At 41.1% G+C, this 25,847-nt stretch overlaps 1 protein-coding gene and 1 long non-coding RNA gene across 2 annotated transcripts in view; one reads left to right on the top strand and one right to left on the bottom strand.

Annotated features, from left to right (window-relative positions):
• LOC145423557 (uncharacterized) overlaps nucleotides 1-25,847 on the top strand; it is a 482,209-nt gene that overhangs the window by 220,259 nt on the left and 236,103 nt on the right. The gene's annotated exons all lie outside the window — the stretch shown is intronic.
• On the bottom strand, nucleotides 3,439-7,025 carry LOC145423556 (uncharacterized). Its single transcript, XM_080296205.1, has one exon. The coding sequence runs from the start codon at nucleotides 6,265-6,267 to the stop codon at nucleotides 3,439-3,441; it is 2,829 nt and encodes a 942-aa protein (XP_080152331.1). The 5' UTR covers nucleotides 6,268-7,025.

Raw genomic sequence — 25,847 nt, 5'->3', positions numbered from 1 at the left:
ACTGTTAACAAAAGACATGTGCTGAAGAGGATACAATTTGCCAAAAAACATATCGACTGGCCTAAAGAGAAATGGAGAAACATTTTGTGTACTGATGTAAGTAAGATTGTTCTTTTTGGGTCCAAGGGCCACAGACAGTTTATCAGACGAGCCCCAAACACTGACTTTAAGCCACAGTACAATCTGAAGATCGTGAAGCATGGTGGCGCAAGCATCATGATATGGGGCTGTTTCTCTTACTATGGTGGCGGGCCTATTTATCGCATACCAGGAATCATGGATCAATTTGCTTTTATCAAAATACTCAGTGTTGGGCAAGTAACTTTGAAAAAGTAATTAATTATAGTTACTATTTACTTCTTCAAAAAAGTAACTGAGTTAGTAACTGAATTACAAGATTCTAAAAGTAATTAATTACTTGAAAAGTACTGTTAGCCATGTTACCCATCATCTTGATTGGATGGAGATGTGTTTCCAGCAAGCTGCAACTTCACTGTGTGTGAAGGGCTTTTGAGGAGACTGTCTGAGTTGACATTTGCCACGTTTGGAGTGGAATGGCAATGAAAGAGACAGTGGGGGATTGCACAGGACAAAGCTGAAGAGAAGAACTGCCACTGGACTGCTGAAGGGGGAGAGGAGACCACAGTGGAAGTAGGAACAGGTGAGGACACAGATGAATACTGTTATTTAGTGTGGGAAATCAAATTTGGGTTAGCGAATCTGGGAAAAAGGAAAACTGACTTAAGTGGGAAAATTGAGAAGGAGTCTGAAGCACTGCAAAAAGAGAAATGTATAGAACATCACACACACAAACAGAAAATGCATTAACCATACTAACACATACAATGAAGCTCATGAAGACCAAACAGCATCTTAAGCATGTGTTTCTGTTTATCATCTTGTCCGGTTGACTTAGAGAGATGAAACGTGATACATAGATGTCGCGGGCTCCTTCTCCTAAACTTCCTCCGAACAAATACAGGCGTAGTCGGAAAGCATTCAGTGTGGATAATTTATTTATTTTGCCGGCCTCCCAGGTGCACAAAAAGTTATTTACAAAGAAATAGAACTGACTTAAGTCAGCACAAACAAATATCTATATACAAAACACAGTCTGCATGTTACCCTCTCTGTAACAGCTCACTGGAAAGAAAGCAAAAACAACAGGTGGGCCCTGACCGCCTTCTCTTATACCCCATAGCCCCTCCCACTAGGCGTAATAGTCATCTCTTTATTATTATCAAACCGTCTTTCCCCCTCAGCTTATTTCCTGCTGTAGTCCTACAATACATATATGTATATACAGACATTTATGGCCACTTCCCGGCAGCCTACAGTGTTTCACAATAACACCAAACAAACCAAAAGAATAATGCAGTTCACGTGACTCTTCAAGCGCGCGCGAACCCACTATTTAAACCCCGGAACCCCATACCATCGGCTTGCATAACCCCCGTATAATTCGGCGATCATAGCGAGTCTCCGCGACCGGCTTTATGGAAGGTAAGTGGGAAAATACGTTGGCCACCTTCTGCGCTGCTCAAACTATACCTCTCACCCCTTTTTGTTTATCTGCCCGATCGCCGAAAAGCCGCGCAGCCCCGGTAATTGTAAAAACTAATGGTGGTGGTGCGTGTATGCGCCCAGATCAGCTGTCGGCGGCTCGGGACGGGGTGACTCCGTCACATCATCCCCTTCCACCTGGAGGTTGGCGTTGTGCGGCAACCTGGAGAGATAATCTGCCACTACATTGAGCTTGCCTGGTCTGTGACGGATGATGAATCTGAAAGGCTGCAGTGAAAGGTACCAGCGTGTCAGTCGGCTGTTATGGTCCTTCATGGAATGGATCCAGGTGAGCGCTCGATGATCAGTTTCCAACTCAAACTCTCTTCCAAGTAAATAATACCTGAGTTTCTCCAGTGCCCACTTAATGGCCAAAGCCTCCTTCTCCACCGTTGAGTAGTTGGTTTCCCGTGGCAGCAGCTTGCGGCTCAGGTATAGGACCGGATGCTCATCTCCCGGGTCCCCTTGGGCCAGCACTGCTCCCAGGCCACTTTTGGAGGCATCCACCTGGACCAGAAACTTCTTCCTGAAGTTGGGGCTCCTGAGAACTGGAGTCGTACACAGGCAGGTTTTCAGCCCGTTGAAGGCTTGTTCACATTCCGCTGTCCATATGACAGGATTCCGTTGGTCTTTGCTGGTCAATGCAGTAAGAGGGGCCGCAATAGTTGCAAACTGGGGCACAAATCTTCGGTACCAGCCAACCAGCCCCAGGAAAGACCGGACTTCCTTTTTTGTGCGAGGCCGAGGGCAGTTCTGGATAGCGTCCACTTTATCCATCTGCGGGCGCACCTCACCTCTGCCCACTTGGTAGCCAAGGTAGCGGGTCTCCTGCCGTGCCCACTCACATTTAGAGGGGTTGAGGGTCAATCCTGCCTTATGGATTCTTCCCAGGACTTCGGACAAGTGCTGCAGATGCTCCTCCCAGGTGTTGCTGAAGATCACTACATCATCCAGGTAGGCAGCACTATAGGGGTCACACCCCTGTAGTAATTTGTCCATCAGCCTTTGAAAGGTGGCCGGTGCCCCATGTAGGCCAAATGGCATCACTGTGAACTGGAACAGGCCGGCAGGGGTCCTGAAGGCGGTGTACGGTCGAGAAGACTCCTCCAGTGGCACTTGCCAGTACCCTTTACACAGATCCAAGGTGGTGATGTACCTGGCCGCTCCGATCTTCTCCAGCAAGTCCTCGATTCGAGGCATGGGGTAGGCATCAAACTCTGAAATAGAATTTAGCTTCCGGAAATCAATGCAGATGCGTAGGGAGCCATCCTTCTTGAAGATGATGACCACCGGGCTACACCACTCTGAGCAGGACGGCTCTATCACCCCAAGCTCCAGCATCTTCTCCACCTCCTGTCGCAGTTTCTCCACCAAGTGTTGTGGAATCCGGTATGGCTGTTGGCGGATGGGATGTCCCTCCTTTAGGCGTATCACATGTTCGACAAGGGTGGTCCTGCCGGGGTTAACTGAACACAAAGAGGGAGTCTCCCGAAGGATTTGGAGTAGCTCCGCCGCCTGCTGTAGGGGGAGATGAGTCAACACCGGAAACATCGGATCGGCTCCCTGCTCGGGTTCGGTCTTCCCTTCTCTTGGCACTTCTCTTGCCATCAGAGCTTTCGCAGGGGCCTGGTGGGGACGCTCTTCCCATTCTTTCAGGAGATTCACATGGTAAGTCTGCTTCTGTTTTCTCTTTTCAGGATGATGAATCTCATAGGTCACTGGCCCCATTCTGCAAAGAACTGTGTATGGCCCTTGCCATTTCGCCAGCAGTTTACTGTTGGCTGAGGGGAGAAGTAACAACACCTTTTGACCAGGTTGAAACTCACGTTGCCGGGCCTGTTGGTCATACCAGGTCTTCTGGCTTCGTTGAGCGTCTCACAGGTTGACCTCGGCCTCTTCATGGTATCTCCCCAACCGATCTCTCATTTCCAGCACAAATTGCACCACTCCTTTCTCATTTGCAGCAGAAGCAGGAGACTCCCAACCCTTCCGGAGGAGATCCAACGGGCCCTGCACATCCCAACCATAGAGTAGCTCGAATGGTGAGAAACCAGTGGAAGCCTGGGGAACTTCTCTGTACACAAACAGCAGGAAGGGTAGCCACTGGTCCCAGTCTTTCCCAGTGTCTGACACAAACTTCTGCAACATCCTCTTCAAAGTTTGGTTGAACCTCTCCACCAACCCATCTGTCTGTGGATGGTAAGGTGACGTCCTGATGGCAGAGATGCCTAGCTGATTGTGGAAGAGCTGCATCAACCTAGAGGTAAAGTTAGTCCCTTGGTCAGTCAAAATCTCATCTGGTATCCCCACCCGGGAGAACAGCTGTACCAGTGCACGCAGAACATTGGGTGCCGTGAGCGTACGCAGGGGGAAAGCTTCCGGGAAACGAGTCGCATAATCACACACCACCAAAATGTACTGATGACCCCGACTACTTTTTACCAGAGGACCCACAATGTCCATAGCTATCCTACGGAAGGGGGTGGAGATGACTGGAAGTGGCTGTAGCAGAGCCCTGTCAGACTTGCGAGCTGGACATGTTTTCTGGCAGATAGGGCATGTACGGCAATATTTCTGTATATCTGTGTACATTGACGGCCAAAAGAAACGTGAGCTAACTCGCATATAGGTTTTTTGGCGACCCAAATGACCTGCCCAGGGGAGGGTATGTGCTAGGTGCATAATGAGGGGTCTACAACTAGAAGGTATCACAAGCCGTTGGTGGTCACCGTCAACTGCATACAACACATTTTTGTCAACAATGAACTTCTCTTTCCCTCCCCATTTCCCAGTTCCCCCTTCAGTCACATTAGCAAACAAAACTTTCAACGTTTCATCCTCCCTTTGCAACAAAGTGATATTTTCTGGCACATCCCATTTCATGTTCTTAGTGTCCGGCCCCTTTGACCATAGCTGCTTTTCAAAGCGGCGTTGGCGGCGGGATTTTCTTGGCCCCTTAGTGCCACCCTCGCACAGACTACCGTCAAAGTCTGGCAAGGGTTGGCATCCAGCCTTCGCCTGGGCTCTAGTGACCACTGGGCCAGACACATTTAATTTAGCATTCCCCTTATCCCCCATATCAGTCTCGGTCCACTGTTCTTCTTTTTCTTGCAGCAAATCCATGAGTACAGGCAAGTCCATCCCCAGAATAACCTCTACAGGCAAGTTCTGGACCACCCCAACTGATAACAGGTATGGCTGTTCATTAATAGTCACTGTTACCTCCACTTTTGGGTATGGATGTTTATCACCATGCACACATAAAACTTCTTCCTGTCTGCTATAGTCCACACTGTTCACTGGTACCAAACTATGCTTAATTAAAGACATAAAACTACCAGTGTCCAGCAAAGCAGTAGCCTGCTGACCATTGACCTTCACTTTTTTATAGCGTTGCACATCCACTGGCTGGACCCTTGTGGGCTCCATTTCCAGCCGGGGTGCATAGCAGGCACCAGTGACTTTAGCCTTCCGGATAGGGCATACCGAGGCTTTATGACCTGGCTGCTGGCAATAATAACAAAGAAAGTCCTTACCCGGCCCTCGTACGTTGAATACCTTGGGGTTCCCGGGTGGCTCTGGGTTGCTCTCCCTCTTCAGAAGACCCGATGATGGGAGTGGTGGTCGCTGTGGCGTCCCAGATGAGCGTGCAGGTGGTGCTCCTTTACGCGCATTGAAGTACTGTGACACCAGCTTAGCGGCGGTCAGTCCATCTGCTGGCTCATGCTCCCTCACCCAGGTCCTCACCTCCCCTGGAAGTACGCGGATTAACTGCTCCATGATGATAGCTTCTCCCATCTCTTCTTTCGTATGCTGCTCTGGTCGGATCCAGCGCCGATAGAGGCCCTTCAGGCGATAATAGGTCTCTGTGGGGCTCTCACCAGGTGGAACAGTATTGGACCGAAACCTCTGCCGATACGTCTCAGGGGAAATGTCAAATTTGGTTAGCAACGCAGCTTTTAAATCTTCATAACGATGGGCTCTTTCTTCATCCATTGAAGTGTAGGCCTCCAACGCCTTCCCTGATAGCAGTGGAACTAGACGACAGGCCCATTCACTCTCTGGCCATCTCCAGGTTTTGGCAACTCGCTCAAAACGCAACAAATAGTTCTCAATGTCTTCCCCCATCTGATAGGGTGGAATTTTTGGCCCAGCAGATCGCATCCACTCTGGGACTGACTGGTCGAGGCTGTTGGTCACTGCTTGTGACTGACGAGAGGGAACCTCCTCTGGGGAATCCCGGTATCCTCTTTGACGTGCAGGTGTAGGCAGAACCATTCTGGGGCTGCTTGCTGTTGCCGTGCTTGGTGTGGCCGTTGCTGCTGTGGTGCTTGCTCCGGCTGGTGCTTGGACTGGACTTTGCTGAGCAGCAAAACCTGAATGCGGCTGAGCATTGGGAGGGGAAACAGTCCTCAGCCCCCTGAGTTCTGCCAAAAAAACCTCCTCTCTCCTTTGCTGTCCCGCCAGGAAGTCCCTCATCATCGCAATCAGCTCTCCATTTGGGTCACGTGCTGCGGTCGCAGCAGTCGGCAATTCTGGACCAATTCTGCCCGAAACCTCCTCCTCCTCCTCTGCTGAAGAAGATGACGGCACTGTGTCCCATGCCAGCTCCTCTGCTGTCTTCCCCGCCGGAAGCTCATGCTGCTGGGACCGCAGCCCTGTGCGCTTAACTGGGAGGCACGTTTTCCTCTTCCGACTAGCCATCCCACTTCTGACACCATATGTCGCGGGCTCCTTCTCCTAAACTTCCTCCGAACAAATACAGGCGTAGTCGGAAAGCATTCAGTGTGGATAATTTATTTATTTTGCCGGCCTCCCAAGTGCACAAAAAGTTATTTACAAAGAAATAGAACTGACTTAAGTCGCACAAACAAATATCTATATACAAAACACAGTCTGCATGTTACCCTCTCTGTAACAGCTCACTGGAAAGAAAGCAAAAACAACAGGTGGGCCCTGACCGCCTTCTCTTATACCCCATAGCCCCTCCCACTAGGCGTAATAGTCATCTCTTTATTATTATCAAACCGTCTTTCCCCCTCAGCTTATTTCCTGCTGTAGTCCTACAATACATATATGTATATACAGACATTTATGGCCACTTCCCGGCAGACTACAGTGTTTCACAATAACACCAAACAAACCAAAAGAATAATGCAGTTCACGTGACTCTTCAAGCGCGCGCGAACCCACTATTTAAACCCCGGAACCCCATACCATCGGCTTGCATAACCCCCGTATAATTCGGCGATCATAGCGAGTCTCCGCGACCGGCTTTATGGAAGGTAAGTGGGAAAATACGTTGGCCACCTTCTGCGCTGCTCAAACTATACCTCTCACCCCTTTTTGTTTATCTGCCCGGTCGCCGAAAAGCCGCGCAGCCCCGGTAATTGTAAAAACTAATGGTGGTGGTGCGTGTATGCGCCCAGATCAGCTGTCGGCGGCTCGGGACGGGGTGACTCCGTCACAATAGACTAGTGAACTAGTATTATTTTGGGGGAAAGATGATTGAATTATAGTTGGGGAAAACAGAATGCTGATGAGGGGTCTTGAATGAGCGAGACTAATAGATTGTTACCCTCCTGAGATTAAGAGCATGCTTCATGATTTAACTAGGCCTTTCTTATTTTTTTACTTTCACAGTGCTATGAAAGTTTTGTTTGATAATCTCTGTCATTTAAGCAGATCTGCACGATTAGAACGGAAAGCGCTATACAACATGTTGTCGGGAAAACGGTCTCAAGTGAGCTTCTCCACATTAAAATGGGCTCTGGAGAAATCCACTTATTTGGGACACAATCAGATAGCGAGTCCCGGTCTAAAAGGATTCAGTGAGGTAACCCAGTCTAAATTCTTTCTTTTTCTTTTTCAAATGGCGTCATATTGCTGGCAGTAGAAACTTAAAGATTCCACTATCAACAATAAATAATAATAAAAATGGGGAACTGACTGGACTGACAAAGATGACTGAGTTGACTGACTTAACACCGGTATGAAAGATTGCACCTACCTCCACCCAGGTGTGACAAAGGGGTGGATGTATGTATGTGTGTGGAGGGGGAGATTTTAGGGTCACATTAGAGTTTGTGGGCCCTGCAGATTTAACCTTTGACTGCTACTTTTCTGGTTTACTGTTTTTTGTGTGAAGGAAACTGTGTTTTACTGGCTATGTGTTGGTTATACTATCACACTGTGCGTTGTTGGGAAAATGTTGAATGTTACAGTGGAGAAAATGTGTATACAGTGTGAGGCACATACTGTGTTAAAATCAGTGTTACTCCTTTTATGGCAGATTGTTAACTTTATGACCTTTTACAGCACCTCTGGAATCTGTTGACCTAGGCATGACCTCCAGGACGCTCCACGGCTAATGTTTTGTTTCTCTCTAAGAGTGCTTGTGGAGGATTCAGCACAGAAGAAGTGACAATAGAGCAGATGTGCAGTGATTATAGAACATGTTGATGCTGGGCTCATTATCAGACCACCATTGAGCTCATATGGGTAAAAGAAGTGAGTGACAATACTTCAGGAAAGTCACTGATTACAGTAGTGTGGAATAAATACATGGGATGATCCATGATATGGGGCAAAATTATCAATAAGATGCCACAGAAATTATTTGTGCCACTCCAAAAAAATAATTTCTGTCCACTATAAAGGAGAACATCACAGCTTGATACCTGCAGGCCTGACCTGTTCTCTACCTGGAGACAGCAGTCACCTCATTGTTCTGACACACAACACAAAACTATCCACAACACTACACACTCCAAATATGCTAAACGTCACAAATCTCTCACATCTCAAAACTTGCTCTCTCTCTTTTTCTGCTGTCTTTCTTTCTCTTTCTCTCTCTCTCTCTCTCTCTCTCTCTCTCACTCCTAAAACTTTCCCCTCTTCCTAAACAACTGAAGAGGAAATGCCCTTGAAATGGGTGTTTCAACAAGAGAACGACCCCAAACAAGTGAGCAGCATCTTTGTTTCAGACCAACAAAATTAATGTTATGCAGTGGCCAGCCCAATCCTCGGACCTTAATCCAGTAGAAAACTTGTGAGGTGACATCAAAAATGCTGTTTCTGAGGCAAAACCAAGAAATGCAGAGGAATTGTGGAAGGTTGTCAAATCATCCTGGGCTGGCATACGTGTTTACAGGTGCCAGCATGGTCGACTCCATGCTGCACAAATGTGAAGCAGTTCTCAAAAACAATGGTTATACAACTAAATATTAGTTTAGCAATTTACAGGAATGCTAAATCTTAACATTTTTTCAGTTTATTGAGTAAATATTTGAGTTTGTAATGAAAAATGCAGACATTGCTATTTTTTACAGCCCAATATCATGTTTTCCTTCATTTTCTGTAAATTAATTAAAATATTGATACCCTTTTTCTTCATGTTTTGATGTAAAATATAATGTGCTGTGTTCCCAATGAATAAATATTATAAGGATTTTGAGCTTTACTCACATTTTAAAACCACTGCTATTATTTTGAACACAACTGTAACTGCAGGACTATACTTATCTACTGCTTTAACTTCATGTTCTAGCTGCGATGCAGTCCAGCTACTGGAGGTGGCAATGGATGAGTTACAAAAGCGTACCAGAAACATCCCAGAAGCAGCTCTCTGGTCACGTCAAGCTGCAAGGAGCAGCTAAGGAAGGTCAGCAGTCAAAATGTTAAAGTTTCAAATTCTGTCAGATTTCGAAATGGAAAGCCCAAAGCACACTACACTGCTTTTGTGATTTGAAAATGTGCAAAAGACAGAAAAAAAATTCCTTCAGGGATGAGTTATGCAACCAATGTATTCCTTGAGTAATGGAGGTCTTCTAGTTTTGTATTTGAAAATATGCAAGGATCCACTTGGGTCAGAGTGATGTAAATTTTATCAGAAGTCGGTAAATGCAAGGATGTGTCTGTATACTTGCTGATTTTTTGTTAGCTTGCAGAGACATTACACTATAACGAGACAAATATATATGTACCCTCTTTTAATATCTTTGCTTCAAATAGCAAAACTATCACAGGAATGACTACTTTATCTGTGGTGTCTGCAGCTGTCTGTTTGACCTTGTGCACAACTGAATGTAATACCACAACACTTTTCACTTTTACCCTTGATTGAACCTTATAGTTATGGTGCATACTGTATTCAGCTCTGTGCCATTTGAAATTACAAAGTGACTCCAGTTGTGCTCACTCCCCCTTTTTACTCATAGTTTTTTTTCATCATAAATTCACAGAAAAAAGCTCAGAAACAATGTGTTAATAGTTAGCTAGTAGGGTTGAGATGAGAAGGTAATAATATTTAAAAAGTAAGACAAAGTAATCCATGTAAGGATTTCTGTTAACAGTTATCACAATAAGATAAGATAAGATAAGATAGATAAGATAGAACTTTATTAATCCCTCGGGTGGGTTCCTCTGGGAAATTCGATTTCCAAAAAAGCACAGCACCGACAGAAGTTACAGAGTTATACACACACACATATATATAAATACAGAGACAATATAAATAAAATATACGAAGGGGATAAATAGAATAAATAGGAATAAAAATAAAAATAAAAATAAAAATAAAAATAAAAAAATGATAAGATCATTATCATTATTACAAACTAATAGGAAAAGCAGTAATTATTGTTATTAAATACGAGAGCAGAAAATAAACTCTGAAGGATTATATTATGTAAATGATGTTTGAACAATTTGTATTTGTTTTTTTAATGTTCCATTGGTGAATTCTCATGCTTTTATTTTGAAAAGGAAAGTGGCAGTAAAAAATACAATTTTTAATTAAGTAATTGTAAATTGTATACTTGACATTATTCAGCCTGCATAGCTATGTATCCATTTTTAACTTCCCAGTAGTGTAATTTAAAGCAACTATAACATCTGATATTTGATTATAATAGTTGCATTTAGGAAATACAGGCATGTTTTTTTCTGGTAGAAGGTTTTCAGTCAAAGGAAATATGAAATGTACAGGAATGTTTAGTTTTGCCTTTGAATTCAGGATTACACATTATGTTAAGTGCAGAAGTAAATTTATATGTCATTTGATACACAAAGAGGTGTTTATGAGGTTTATAGAGCTAGTTATGTCCCCGTTTGGTGGTTACATGTTTTGATATTTACATGTTTACACATCTGAATGTTTACACATCCACTTTCAAAGCAGTAATAAGTATGTGTTGAATCTACTAGTGATGTGTCGGTCGAGAACAAAACGGCTCTTAGAGCCGGATCTTTGAAGTGAACAACGGAAGCCGGTTCCTTATTGGCAGTGTTTCTTTTTTCTTTCTCTCACTTTTTTCTGCTGCACGCCACACGTGAGCCTTGTGTTTGCACTGAGCAAAACAGGGAGGGGCTGTAGTTACACTCGCAGTAGCACAGGAACAGAGCAGGAGAGAAAGAGAGCCAAGGGCAACAACAAGAGACATCATCATCACATTAGAAAGGTAATGAAAATGAGTAACACCAAGACAGCAGCAAAATCTGGAACCATTTCAATTTTATTGACAATACAAAGGCAGAGTGTAGAGGCTGCAAGAGAAGGATATCATATAGAGCTGGCTCCACAAACTACCTGCACAAGCACCTGAGAACTGTCCACCCATCAGTGCAATGGGAAGATAAAATGCAGTCAATTGAGTGTGATATTAACCCTTTAAAACCGGTCGGAGCGGGCACGATCCGATTTGCGTAATTATTTTTAAATCCCTGTAGAACTGGAACCATTTAAGCTAGTGCAATAAAGGTTTTTTTGCACATGAAACCGGAGGAGTAGTACTTACATCTTGTGCCATCAGCTTGCCCTAGGTCATGGCTTCCTTCCACTATAGCTTTGCAAAAATTGCATAAAAAGCACTTGCATCAACAAAAACACAATATTCCAGAAACACGCTTTGCTGATTCGATCAGCTGTTCGTAACACTTCCTACGCTGGAATAAACGTCAGCGTGAACCATGGCCGCCATTACCTGCCCGAAGCCGGAAGTGAGTCATTTTCGCAGAAAATGTAGTTTGTTAGTTTTTTTTTTTACCTTGAGGGCCTTGTAAGCCTATACTGGTGTTTTTAAAAGTTATGTTTGACTTCATGCTTTTCTGTATCGTTTGTTTCACTTTAAATTTGTTTAAAAGGAAAAAGCTAAAAATTGAAATAGTTAAAAGTAGAATTGTACACAGTTGGTTTTTGTATTTTATAATTTATTATAAAAAATTTTATTTGGAGTGAATAAATAAAAGCATATTTATACAATAAACATATTTAAATAAAAACACATTTTTTACATTAGTAATTCATTTTGTACATAATTTTATACTGTTGCTGATAATAAATTTATTAAAGCAACAAAACAACCTGAAGAGCCAGCTCTTTTTAGTGAGCCAAGCCGAAAGAGCCGGCTCTCTAAAAAGAACCGGAATCCCCATCACTAGAATCACTAGAATCTCCCTGCATTTATCCCAGTATAGGATTTCCTGACTTCTGAGTGGCCAGTGAAGTATCATGAGGGCTGTGCACAGGAAGTGTTTTGTTGTTGTTGAGGTGTGCTGAGAGTAAAGGTGCTGCTAAGAAGGTTATCCGTCTCCATCTTGCTGTTATAATACTTTAGAGAGATTCCAAACCACAGCGAACCCCACAGTTATAACATATAAACTAACCATGTTTCAAGGTTGATTTAATGTAATGTAATGTAATTGAAGTAGCTAAAAAGGCAGTATTTTTGCAGGCCTGATCTGTGGTTAATATAAAGAAACTACCAAGATTCCACGTAACAACCTTAAACACAATATTTACAATGTTACCTTCAAACAAAGAAGAATTCTGGGGGTATAGTAGGATTAATTCCGGCATCATAATATGGTAATAGCATCCTTATATGTTAAAGTAACAGCTAATATTACCTTATTATTATGAGGTTACCTCCAGAAGTCTGTTTATAAAAATTCTAATGCACAGATTTTCTTCTTCTTCTTTCAGCTGCTTCCTTTAGGTGTCATCACAGTGGATTATTTGCCTCCATCTCACTCTATCCCTAGCATCCTCTTCTGAAACACCCTCTGAATGTCACTAGCTTTACGGATGTTCACTACATCTGTAAAGCTCCTTTGAGGTATTTTTCCTTTTTTCCTCCTCACGGGCACCTCCATATTTCTTTGTCCAAGATAACCACTATCTGTCATCTGCACATATCCAAACCATCTTAATCTTGACTCTTTAAATTTATCTCCAAACCGCTATATGTATTTTTAACCCTGTCCATTCTGGTCACTGAAAATCTTAACATCTTCATAACATCCTGTTCTTTCAGCTGGTCCCGTCATCTCCAAATCCAACATCATTGCAGGGCTCACAGGCATCCTAAACCTTCCCTTCCGTTCTTGCTGCGTACTTTCAATCACACAGCATCCCTCAGTCTCATCATCACAATCTCTAATTCTTGCACTTAACCTTCCCAGTCAGGTTCTTCTCATTAACATATATGTATTGTTTCTACTGACTTTCATTACTCTCTTCTGATCATACCTCCACCATCTCAAAGCTCTCTTCTACCTGTTCATTGCTTTCACTGTAAATCATAGTCCACAGAAACATCTGCCTGACTTCATCTGATAGCCTGTCCATCACTATTACAAACAAGAAGGGGCTCAGAGATTCCCTGATGTAATTCAAGACCACCTTGAAACCATCAGTCTTTCAAACCCTACACCTCGCTGCTGTCATATCCTCATACAAGTCCAGCAACATCCTCACATAAATCTCTGCCACTTCCTCACTTTATCTCTTGGCACTCTATTATATGCCACAAAGACACAGCACAAGTCTTTCTGATATTCTTTATACTTCTCCATTAACTTTCAACAACTTGTTCCCTTATCCTAATGGTACGACTCATCAACTCATCAGTTGCTACAGCTATGTATATGATTAATTCTATTATTTTTAATGAAGAGCTATTCAAGTAACTACTTCTGCTATTGCAACTTGCTAATCTGCCACAAACCATAAAGCATTTAAAGAAAATCTTTGATATTAACCATTAAAATTAGGGGTGGGTTTTTATAATCGATTTATCGATTAAAATCGATTCTTTAAAATCCTGAATCGATTTTTTAATATAAATTTATTTTGCCCGAAATGTCAGAATCTCAGGTGAAATCTCACAAAATTTCAACCACCACCAAACAGCTAAGACAGTAAATGAGAGCAGGAACACGGATTCTGCACAAAGACTTAAACACACAGCGCGACCCGCGGATCAGAATCAGTTAGATGTCGCCTTTCTCACGGTCGGGGCTGAAAGCCGACAGCTCGCTGATTCTGATCTGTCGGCGGGTCCGCGCTTTGTGTTCACGCCCTTTATGCACTGATTCTAAAGCTGTTAGTTTGATGTCTCTCCAAACAATATTGACCGAACCAGCAGCAAAAGAAGATCCAAACTATGCTTCACATAAACATTGTCATGTATTCACTCTGACTTTTACTGTTTTGCTTCGACCACGATGCACAGCTCTCTCTCTCTCTCTCGCTCTCTCTGTACTTCAAGAACAGTTTCCCGTCTAAAAATCTGTTTTCTTCATTATTCGCTTACTTGTTACGCACAAGACTACAGTTGTTTACAGCGCTGTCGGCCGACGTTTTTTTTTCTTTTTCGTTTTATATACTTCCGAAAAGAAAATCTAATTTCTGCTGTTCAATACTGAACAAATTTAAACTTTTTAAAATTATGCAAAATGCTTAGCCGTGTCTCTAATAAAACCGCTGTAACTTCAGATTACAATCATGTGTTGATTAATGGTTTTCTTTCGTTTTTGATGTACTGCAGAATATTTTTATAAAATCCCAGGCCAGGAAAATCACCTTCATGTTTTTCTGTGTTTCATCCTCAGCTACTTTGACACAAAGGCCTCTGCTGTGATGCTCACACCTTTGATAAAGTCTTGCGTGTGTCAGCTTCCTTTTTATAGATACAAAAATATGTAAATGTACTGATCTGAATTATAATATTTCTGTCAAAATTTCCCAGATTCAAATTGAATAGAATCGAATTAAATCGAATCGTGGATCGAATCGATTCGGGACTTTGTGAATCGGAATTGAATCGATTCTAGAAATCAGTGACGATACCCAGCCCTAATTAAAATATATAAACCTAATTTTAGCATTAAGCCTAAATCAAACATTCCATAAACATACCATGTATAGGAGAGTAGTCTGCAGAACATGCACATTGACACAGGCAGAGCATAAACAAAATGACAGCTTAGTAGAAATGGTGATGAAAGCTCTAATATAAACAGAAGCAGAGAAAATCTCTTAAGATGTGGGCTTAGGTGGGATGAGGACTGTTGGAAATGAGAGCAGACATTACAAAACCATGAGCTGATGGAGATGAAAATGTATTGATTGTTTTGACTGCAGACCAGATTAAATCTAGTGCTTGTGTATCGAAATTATTAAAAGAGTCTGTACTTATTTCACATGAGCATAAAATCAATAACCATTTCAGGCAAGCTCTGTTAACATATCCTTTCTTTTGAAGCCAAAATTTCCCTGGAGAATTTCTTTAATGCCATAATGTTGGCTCTCTTTCAAGTAAAGTGTTTTGAGGGTCTGGATGCATCAAAACATAAAACTTTGTAGTGCTGATAATATCAGAGGTGTTTTCTATAGAGCTATCTCTCTTCTTGAATTTCAGTCTGTGTGAAAAATTATGAATTAACCAGTTGGTTTGAATGTAATAAAGCCGTGAAGGATATATAATGCACCTCTCATTACATGCAATAGGAACATTACAAAGATAGCAAAGATAATATAAGAAAGAAGATTGTCTGTCAATGAAAGATGACAGGCTTACAGCTCTCTTTGAAGTGGCTGCTTCCGCTACTCATTACAAAAAGATGGACAGGCAGACAGACACAAAGACAAAAGTCCTGTAGACAGTGGATGTGTCTATATTATTAAGGCAGGTCTAGTAGTAGTCGGGTGCATTATAGACTTTTGCCTTACTGCATCTTCAATTCAAGCTGGGGGGATTGGAAATGTTCTATTCATACACACTAGTGTGATAATGCCACTCATCTCCCACAGCACACTGAAGCAGCGAACATCGTGTCCTATAAAAATCACTGTAAAGTCACTGTCCTCTTGGAATCATTTTTAAATGTGGGAACTTCATCTTGTTAGAAACATTCCTTTGCAAAAGGTAGACAGTGTCAAGGAAGGGATCCTTTCAGTTGGATGAAATGTTAAGCCTGATTTAACTGTCAGCGGTGTATATTTGGCACTATGGGTCTTAACTGGATAACAAAATAGATTCACACTGCCACCAGCAGCCTAGCTAATTGTGCAAGCAAAGTGAATAAGTTGAATTTTAAGGGTGAAAAAAGATTCTTGTGTAACCTTTCTAAATTAAAGGACCCAATGCCATGTATGCATTTTATATTTTCCAAGGGTTTACATGTTCTACTCTGTGCCACTGTGGTCCATTTTAGGTCTTATGTTGGTCACAGGTGCTCAGGGTGAACCTGCTCTCCCCTGTGAAAAAACCTGCCATTCATGGTGCCAGACAGACCACCCTCATGAAGTCTGCTACAGATTGTTTGGTCAGACATATGCACACCAGTGGCCTGCTGGAGGTCATTTTGTAGGCTGCTGGAAGTGCTCATTCTGTTTCTACTTGCACAAAGGAGCATATCCCTACTGATGGGATAAGGGCCTTCCACCACCTTGTCCAGCTCTCCTAGAGTAACGGCTTGTCTCTTAGAATCTCCTCCATGATGACTATGCTAGAGACACAATACACCTTCAGTGGCATTGGCAGATATTGATCCACCATCTTGAAGAAGTTGGAATACCCGTGCAGCCTCTGTTGCAGTCAGTTGTTCGTAGTTCCCATTGACGCCCCTCTAGTGCAACCGTTGTTAATTTCATGGCAGCACAAGAACAAGCTACAACCAGGTGAAAATATGTCATTGAGACAATCGAGCACAGAACAGCTTGGTGCAAGATGCCAGCAGGCATGGCATACATGGATCAAGATAACCAAGAGGCTGGCATAGTGAACATCTGTGCCAAAAGAGGATGAAGGGGTGTAGTGACAGATACCAAGTGATAGCAATATCAGGAAAAACGAGCACAGGAACCTCAAGAAATAACAAGAAAAGAGAGAGGAGGGAGAGAAGATGCAGAAGGTGAAGGCAGCAGTGGTCCACGTGGTAATCTGAACACTCGGGGTACTGATGACTGACTGGGTGAGTGGCTCCAGCAAATTATCAGGGCTGTCCTTTGTTACAGATTCTATTCATAGTTTTCATGGACAGAATTTTTAGCCATAGGCAGGTTAAACTTTTGTACTCTCAGAATCTTATCTCTGCTTTTTGCAGAGGATATTGTTCTGTTGGTTTCATCAGGTTTCATCAGGTTTTTCACATTAGTTTTAGATGAGACCCAAATGACAGAAAATAGGTTCAGTCTACCAAGCTGGCATTTTTCACACGACATCATTTAAATTATTACATTTTACATGTTGTTGGGTCTACCTTACTATATAAAGAGCCTTGAGGTGACTGTTGTTGTGATTTGGTGCTGTATAAATAAAGTTGAATTGAATTGAATAGATAAGCTATAGTCAGTTAACCTAACTTAAAAAAAAAACACTGAATAATGTGAATGCACTGAGAAACAAGTTTTCACACACATGTTTGACAAGTTAGATAATTGATCCTGAAAGAAGAAAATGAGCCCCCAAAATGATCAAAATCTCAGGACTCTGATATTCTTCACTGACTGCCCCAAGTCTTTCCCTGAGAACAGGGACCAGTTCAGATCTGAAGTTTCTTTTGTTGTTGTTTCCATTGTTGTTACTCAACTGCTTGCAGTTACATCACTTAAAAACAACACGTAAACTATTATTTTTATCATGCAGTCAATAGTAAGTTAATAAAAGCTAGTAAAAGAATCTAATCTAACGTTTGCAATTAATGTTAACTTGTTAGCCTAGCTGCTAACTACAGATGCTTAATGTGTTATCACAGTCCCTGGAAGCATTTCTCTTTTTTGTAATTACCATCTAACATAATATTCAAGTCCCTAAAAACACTATGAAAAAATACATTTTACGTTTGTCAATGTTTAACCAAAGGAACTGGTTAAACATTGTACCTGTCTGTAAGCTTTATGCTTTATTTTTATATGACTCACCATCTGAAGTAGTACACATGTCCCTGGGGTAATGCATATGTTGAGAGCTTAACAAGTGATCCAGAACAAAGGCAAGACTTCTTCGTCACAAGAGACAAACGTGGTGTTTTACTTGCAGAGCTGTCTGCTTATGCGGACAGAGGAATACTTAGCACTAAGGATCCACTAATGCACAGTCAGTCCCCCAGGAGCTTCTATCAGACGGTCGCTGTCTGCTCAGTGCGCTGTTGTCATTGGCTCATCACATCCCATCACAGCCCATTTGCCTCTCAGTTAATCCAGTGCTCCAAACCCTTCTAAGTCTTTACATTCTCAGCATGGGAAAATAGATGCATTGGCTAAACATGCCAGCACAGTCTTCTGTAACAGAGGTAATCATCCAGAACATTAAACAGCACTGCACAAAAAGACATTAGTATTTATTGTCTTCTACCTCAAAAAAGCTTTGAATGCTCATAAAAAAAGTCACTGTGCAGTAGCAAAAAAATTGCTGGATATGGAAAGAGTTTCAAGACACAAGCCTGAGGAAGGAGGTGCATGCTGGGAATGTAAATGCATTACAGTCCGTACATCTTAGAAGCTTCTTGGGTTACATTTCAGGGAAACTTTAGCGAAATACTGTCTGAATTTGTTGCCTCAGTCAGATTTGAATTTCTATACCATAGATCCCACTTTACATGGTTAGTGAGTTTCCTGAACTTAAAGATTTAAATCCCCATACTGTCATCATTTTAACAACCTTGGCTCACCTGACTTTCCAATTGATTCCTACTGGTGCAGTTTAAAACAGATTGGCAAGGGAAATTGCAACGCAAACATGAGAAATGTACTCTGTTCAAGCTGCCTGGCTGTCATCCATTCCACTCCACCTATAAAAATCACCTCAGCATAAACAAATTTGCCCAAATATCCTCTGGCCACTACTTTCATACATCTAGACAATCTAATTATCAGTGCCATTACCTCCACTTTATTGTAATGGAGCTAATGTTGTGACAAGTTGTTTAAAATGCCAGTTTTCATGTACCCGGCAATAGCTGTGTCTCATCAGTCTGTTTGTTGTCTCCATCAACTGTTTTCCTTCTGTCCACACCTAAAGTGGGCCCACTGCTTTTGTTTCAGCTCATTAGCTACTATAGTTTCCATATATTTCACAGTGGAATGTATACCTTAAGTGCATACTTCAGCACAGAATTGCCAGTGTGAAGGCACTAACTTTTCCTGTTTCTGCTGATGAGTCACAAGTCATGGCTCCTATTGCCCATTATGGCAGTTGTGAATGTGAGCAGTGGGGATCATAAAAAGATAAAAGATAATGTGAAAAAGCTGAAATGAGTGTTGTGCCTCAAACTTGTTTAAACAATAATGCATACTGTGATGTTGTTGTGCCACATAAATGAGTCAAACGCTCTTAAAATTCTCTGTAAGCACCTACTAATTTGTAATTATATATAATTTAGTCGCTTATGAGTCCCTATTTCTTTTAGTAGAAATTGAATAGTCTTTTTTATTCTTTTTCCCTTATGTGATGTAATACAGCTGTGTATTGCATCACACAGGTGTTGCCTTGAACTGTGATTCACATTTACTAAAGTCCTGTTGCACTACTGATGCATGTGGCCACGTCCATCAGGGTATCTTAATAAAGGTATGTGTCAAGAGTGGGAGTAGAGGATATATCTTGCTTTTGGAAGCTATCCAATCCCAATGATGAGTCCAGTGACGGACAGTCAGTATTACTGCAGGAAAGAAGCATTTTTTTTTTTATCCATCTCATGCCAAGACTAGTAGAGCCTCTACTCCTCCATATTCAAAAGGAGCCAGGTGAGATGATTCAGACAATCAGGTTTTAACAATCAGGTTTTTTCCCCCAGATTGTTCCCCCTAAACGTGCATGCTCCTGGGGGGATACCAAGGCATTCCGAAGCCAGGTTAGAATTATAGTTTCCAGGTTATACTGGGTCTTCCCCTGGGCCTTCTCTTGGTTGGATATGCCTGGAACACCTCATCTAGAAGGTGCCTTGGAGCCATCATGGTCTGCCTTGGACCGTAACAGATGAGTTTCCTTTTGCTAAGAACCTTAGCCAACATGTGTGATGTATAGGAGATGGAAATTGAGAAAGTTGTTAATAACTGCTTTAGAACATTAGCAAGGAATGTGCTGACAAAAGTGGTGACGGGAGCTCTTACCAGCTCCAGTCTAATAAAACAGACAAGTTGAGCAGGTCCAAGCTCAGCAGCACTTTTGAATTTGCATCTATAGGAACCTCTAAATGCTATTTTCTCTCTGTAGAGTTTGACCATTAACCATGTCTGTTCAATCCTTTAAATTCAGCTACTTTTCATTTTGTTTTAAATTATTAGTATATTTCAAAATACATATTACACACATACATACATAATATATTTTTTATCATCAACATACAGAACAACTGATTTTGTAATAGATATTTCCTCCTCACAAGACTCCCACTACAAAATTGGTGATTTTTCATGCTGGTGCCTACTTTATTTGTTACTCTGCGACATTTTATGTAAAAACATGTTTGTATTTATGCCTGATTCTAGTTTCAGTATATTTGCCAATGGTGTGCTTACGCTTGATTCATAAATCTTGAAGATCCTAAAACCTTTCCATGCTCTTGAGGCTGGAACACACAGCAAACTGTCTGGCAAGTTTTCATGTGCGGTATTGATGTGCCAGCTTACAGGAGTAAGACAAACTGTGCAACTGCTGTAGGGTTCAGATATCAGCTCATGCTACCAGTAGTAACACTGAACCCAGACAAATGCAAATAGTGAAAAAACAGTCAGGAAAAGATGAGGATGGAACAATTGTTAGTGTCCTCCACCTGTAAAACCATTCCCTGTTTTGAGGGTTGTCTTGTCGTTGCCCCCTAGTACACCTGTGGTTAATTTCATTACCAAAGCAGCTGAAACTGATTAAAAACCTCGTTTGCTACTTAACTGACCAGATCAATATCCTGAAAGTTTAATTGACTTTTTCTTTTCAGCACTGCAGTAATATCAATAATAGAACAACACAGAAAGACAGTCATATGAAGGTCTTCTGTAAAACTGGCATGAGCTACAGTGTATGAATTCTAATCATTAGTGTCATCTTCATCCCGACTAACCCTTGTAATTATCTTTTCACAGACAGTGTTGCTAACTGTACAGCTCAAAATGGATTCATCCGGAAATATAATTTCACACATGGGCCCAAAGGTATACAGTCTCTTTAAATGTTATTTCTAATGTATATCTTTTTAAAGATCTGGGAGCCTCTAAGGATATCTGATGTAAAACATTTCTGCTGAATATTCAGTCTATTTGTCTAGAACTGAGATGACCTGCGGCACCAATAGTTAAGACTTAAGTATTGAGGTACTGAGCAATTCAGTGTAAAATAAGGAGAGAAGCAGGTGTGGTTAACTACATTTAAATATGTGGAAAATTCACAGATGGAAAGTTTCTACTGAGCATATCAGGAATCCTTGTGGCATTCAGCAGAAATAAAATAACCGGAGACAGCCTATCAGCTGATCCTTTCAGGAAAGTAAAGTAAGGACATGAGAGGCTGCGGTATTAAAAGTACCAATAGATTGATTCTCGCAAAGCGTTAATGTTCTGAACATACCTTATATTTTGCTTCAAATTGTCTTAGTCAAAGCAGGAAATGGGTTATTCAAAGTACATCAGAGGCAGAATGGGGGACGATATCACTGTGAGTGGGGACACATATGGCAATGCTGAATATCATTTCTTGTTATCTGAGACGCTCTGTCATTCCTTATCATTTAAAGGGCTGCTCTAATCATGTGACACCCTGGTGGAGAAGCTTTTCCAGTCACCTGTCTGTTTTTCCATCATCATCCACCATACACTGTACTATCTCAGCTTCTCACAATGCATTCAAATCAAATGCTAGTATGTATTTGTAGCTCAGGTGCTCCACGTCCACTACTAATTAGCAGGTTGGTGGTTTGATCCCTGGCTGCGCCAGTCTACATGTCAAGTTATCTTGGGGGAGATACTAACCCCTAGTTGCGTTTTGATGCATCCATCGGAGCATGAATGTGTGGCAATGTTAAAGAGAAAGCACTTAAGCACAGAAAAAGGTGCCTATGTGAATGGGTGAATGAGGCATGTTGTATAAAGTGCTTTAAGTGATCCGAGAAAGTAGAAAAGGGCTATAGAGGAATCAGGTGATTTACCATTTGCATCTCCAAAAATTTTAATATTCTGAAAAATGTTTCATAACCTAATTTAAAAAGGCAAACTTTCAGATATTACATATTAAATACATTTTTATTTTATTTTCAGTGGGAGAAACAGTTTGTCACTTATCAAAGTGACTTCTTCCATCTCAGCTAATTGCAGGTTTCCCCTAACCTTATAAACTGGCACCACTGACTAAAAATGGGCTGTGAGGTCAGCTTGACGATTAGTGCAAATGCAAATTGTCATGACCATCAATCAATGGCTCTGTGTTTTTTCAAAAACGCTCTTTTACTGAAGGAAAATTTTTTCACAACTTTTTTTTATTTAGTATTGTGTTTTGAGGAGAATATCAACTGTAAGTGAAAAATAGTTTCCAAAAACTAACTGTGTGGGAGCATCTGAGAACCTTTAGGCCTTTACTTCAGGCTGTACATAGTCCCCACTCAGGACTGGATTCTATCTCAATATAAGAGAAGTGGCAATATATAGAACAGTAGAATATGATTCACAGTGGTGGTTAGGTTAGGCCTCTTGCCTCATAGCAAAAGCCCTAGCTTCAAATCCAGCCTCGGGCCTTTCTGTGTGTTGTTCTGTAGTGTTTTCTCTAAGTATTCCAGCTTCCTCCCACAGTTCCAAAGTCATGCATGGGGTTAGCTTCATTTGTTACTGTAAATGAAGAATTAAGAGCCTGCAGCCACCAAACCAGTCACCTTCAACCACTTGACTGTGCCTAGAAATTCTGTTCATTAAAAGTCAACATCAGTGAGTCTGATTCATTGCCAGTAATGCAGACTTAGCTCTCACAATGGTACAGGAACCAGATAACTTGTAACAACAGGCCCGATATCCTGTACTACCCCGGGGGATGCAGGAGGGACCAGATCCAAATATTGCAAACTGTAAACTGGCAAACTCCCATGTACCCTGAAATATCCTCAACAGGATAAAGAGCTGATCCTGGAACACCACAACTAGGGTGAAAACACCATAGTTCATCCAGAAGCTAAAGTTTGAATGACAGATGAACTCCTCACCAGCACTTTGGAATAGACCTTTTGAGAGAGGCTGAGAAGAGTGATTCCACTGAAGTTGGAATTCAATTCAATTCAATTTTATCAGAGGCAGTGGCCCCAATTTTGCAGAGGCAAGTGAACCATGACAACCCTAAAACATCTAGAACCTTGGAATCTCATCCACCCCAGGAACCTTTCCTCTAAGGAGCCAGCTTGATGCGTAAATCATTCCCTTCATCCCCAGACTCTGCTTCCACTACAGAAGCTGTGTCATTGATTGAGGAAATCTGCAGAGTTGGCATCAACAATTATGAAAATGTAGTATTTAATAATAATAACATGTATTTAAGTGTGCAATAGTTGCATGCATTGCAATAAACTCTAAATTTAATTGAAACTCTAAGTGTTTTCCCACATTCTTCACAACTAATATGTTTTAGGCAATACTTTTTTCCACTTGATATCAAATCAAATCATTGATATTGACCAGTAATACATGAAAAATAGGTAAAACTATTCAATAACACTTCATTTAAATATCATTAAATTGGAAGTAGGGTACACAGAAGAGTGCCTCACTATTGGTGGTGGTAAAACCTAATTTTAAAAAATAATTAGTTGCTAGATTCATTTGAATAGGCATCAAACACAGAGCCATGCCAGTCTCTCATAAACAAGTCCAGATGACAGACTTTTTAGTATTTTGTTGACTGTCAGCTTCTCTTTCTCTGTTCTTGTGCACTTGTTTGTTTTGAGGTCTGACACGCGCCCCGGCTTTTACAGTGTGTTATGGAATGTAATTCTGTTTAATTAGAGATACCGGGCTGTGTGCCCTCGTGCAGAGAGAAGTGATTAACCACTGTCTTTGTTTAAATATAATCCTGTCAATCACCACATCCATTGTCTGGGTGCTAATATGTATTTCATTGTTCAGCAAACACGATTTCCCCAAAAAGTAAGATGAAGGATTAAAAATAATGAACTGTTTGCCTGTTCATCTGCATCTTGTGTTACGTTGAAGTGAATGGCTTAAGGAAAAACACTGATCAGTGCTTTGTGTCTATTAAGATGTCTTGAGTAGGACAGTGTGCGTGTAGGACAGATTTAATAAAAAATTGAGTGATAGATCACCACATTTGTTCCAAAACTGTTTCCATGTATAAATGCAGCTTTATGCGTCTGTGAATTCAATAATTTTCTGTAGCAGTCAAATCCATCCATATTCCCTGTATTTATTATATAGTTATGTTTATATCCTTTTACATCTATTGATTGATCCATTTTCTCAGCATCTATTAATTAAGTGTCTGTTAAATTCAGCAATTTTCCAAAACATTTCTATTTCATACATCCATTTCTCTATAAATCTTTTAGCCTTGTTATACTTACATGTAAATGGTAAGGGGGCTGTTTCTTATATAACACATTTCTACTCAAGCTGAGTAAGTGCTTTCAACTGTAAGTTGTATTCACACACATTCACTGTCTTCCTCACAGATACGATGATATGCAGTCTGGAGGAGTCAGGAATGGATGCATCAACCTTCTGATTGGTAGACAAATGAGACAAAAGCCAAAGCAGCCTCACAGTATTTACACTGTATGCTTTATTTCCCTTTCTGCTCCATCCATTCAACATTTTCCATTAATCTATATGTCCCTTCAACAATATTCTATAACAATATACTAATGTTATGCACATTTTAAGAGATGGGACATAACGCATAATCCGATTTCGTTTTTTCAAGTACGAGTAAAGGGTAAAGTAAGGTATTACACTTGCAAAAAAGTAATTAGATTACTTTTACTTTCCTGTAAGCATGCTGCATTACTACCAGTGATGGAAATAACTTCGTCACAAGTAACGCCTTACTTACATGCGTTACTTTTTTCAGAAACGAATAATCTAATTAATTACTATTTCTATCGTTACAACGCTGTTACCGTTACTAACAAGAAAATGCGGTGCGGCTGCGTTACTATTTTTCAACAAACAGACGGTTGAAGCTGTGTTCAGCTTATCGCATCTTATATCAGTTGCATGGAAGTAGCTGTAAGTAATCTGGGCGCTACATGTTTAAGCAGCTGCGCGCGTTCCCGCGGGTGGCAATCACTTTCTGGCAGACGTTCGTTTTTTGGCACAACACCTGTAGCTAGGTGGCAAAACAATCACATGAGTGCTGCTGTTTGACTGAGGAAGAATAAAGTAGTTGTGATAAGCTAATCACATGACCACTTCAAGATGACAAAGCAACAAGGTGACATATACCAGTTTTTAAATTGTGTTGATTGGCCACGTAAAACCAGAGTCATGATAAACAATATATATGCAGCGTTTTTTCGTGAATAGTTTCATCACGTTTAATGTCTGGGGACAGCGCTAGCAAGCACTCTCTGCTTATGACCAACAATAAAAAAACAAAGCAAAAAAAACAGCACTTTCGTGTTGGTGGAAAAATACACCATGTCGACGAATCAAAAATGATATGGCAACACAACATTTAGTTGTTTAGGGAAGAGGGGAAGTTTTAGGAGTGATGGCGATTTTATTTGATGGATTATTCATAAAAAATAGAATTGGGCTGAAAAGTCTATTGCTTTATTACCTATTCAGGTTGTGTATCATGTTTTTAAAAGTAATTAAGTAAGAAAGTAACTAATTACCTTTGAAAACAAGTAAAGTAATAGGATTACTTTCTTGGAGAAGTAATAAGTAATTAGTAAGTAATTACTATTTTCAAGTAACTTGACCAACACTGCTATCGAGTCATCCATCCGTTTGTCTATAACAAACCGTATACCTATGCATACATTTCTAAAAGAAATCTTACAATTCCATT

The sequence above is a fragment of the Astatotilapia calliptera genome, chromosome 22 (genome assembly GCF_964374335.1).
Source record: "Astatotilapia calliptera chromosome 22, fAstCal68.1, whole genome shotgun sequence".
NCBI classification, from domain to species: Eukaryota; Metazoa; Chordata; class Actinopteri; order Cichliformes; family Cichlidae; genus Astatotilapia; species Astatotilapia calliptera.
This window is presented reverse-complemented; position numbering and strand designations above follow the sequence as displayed.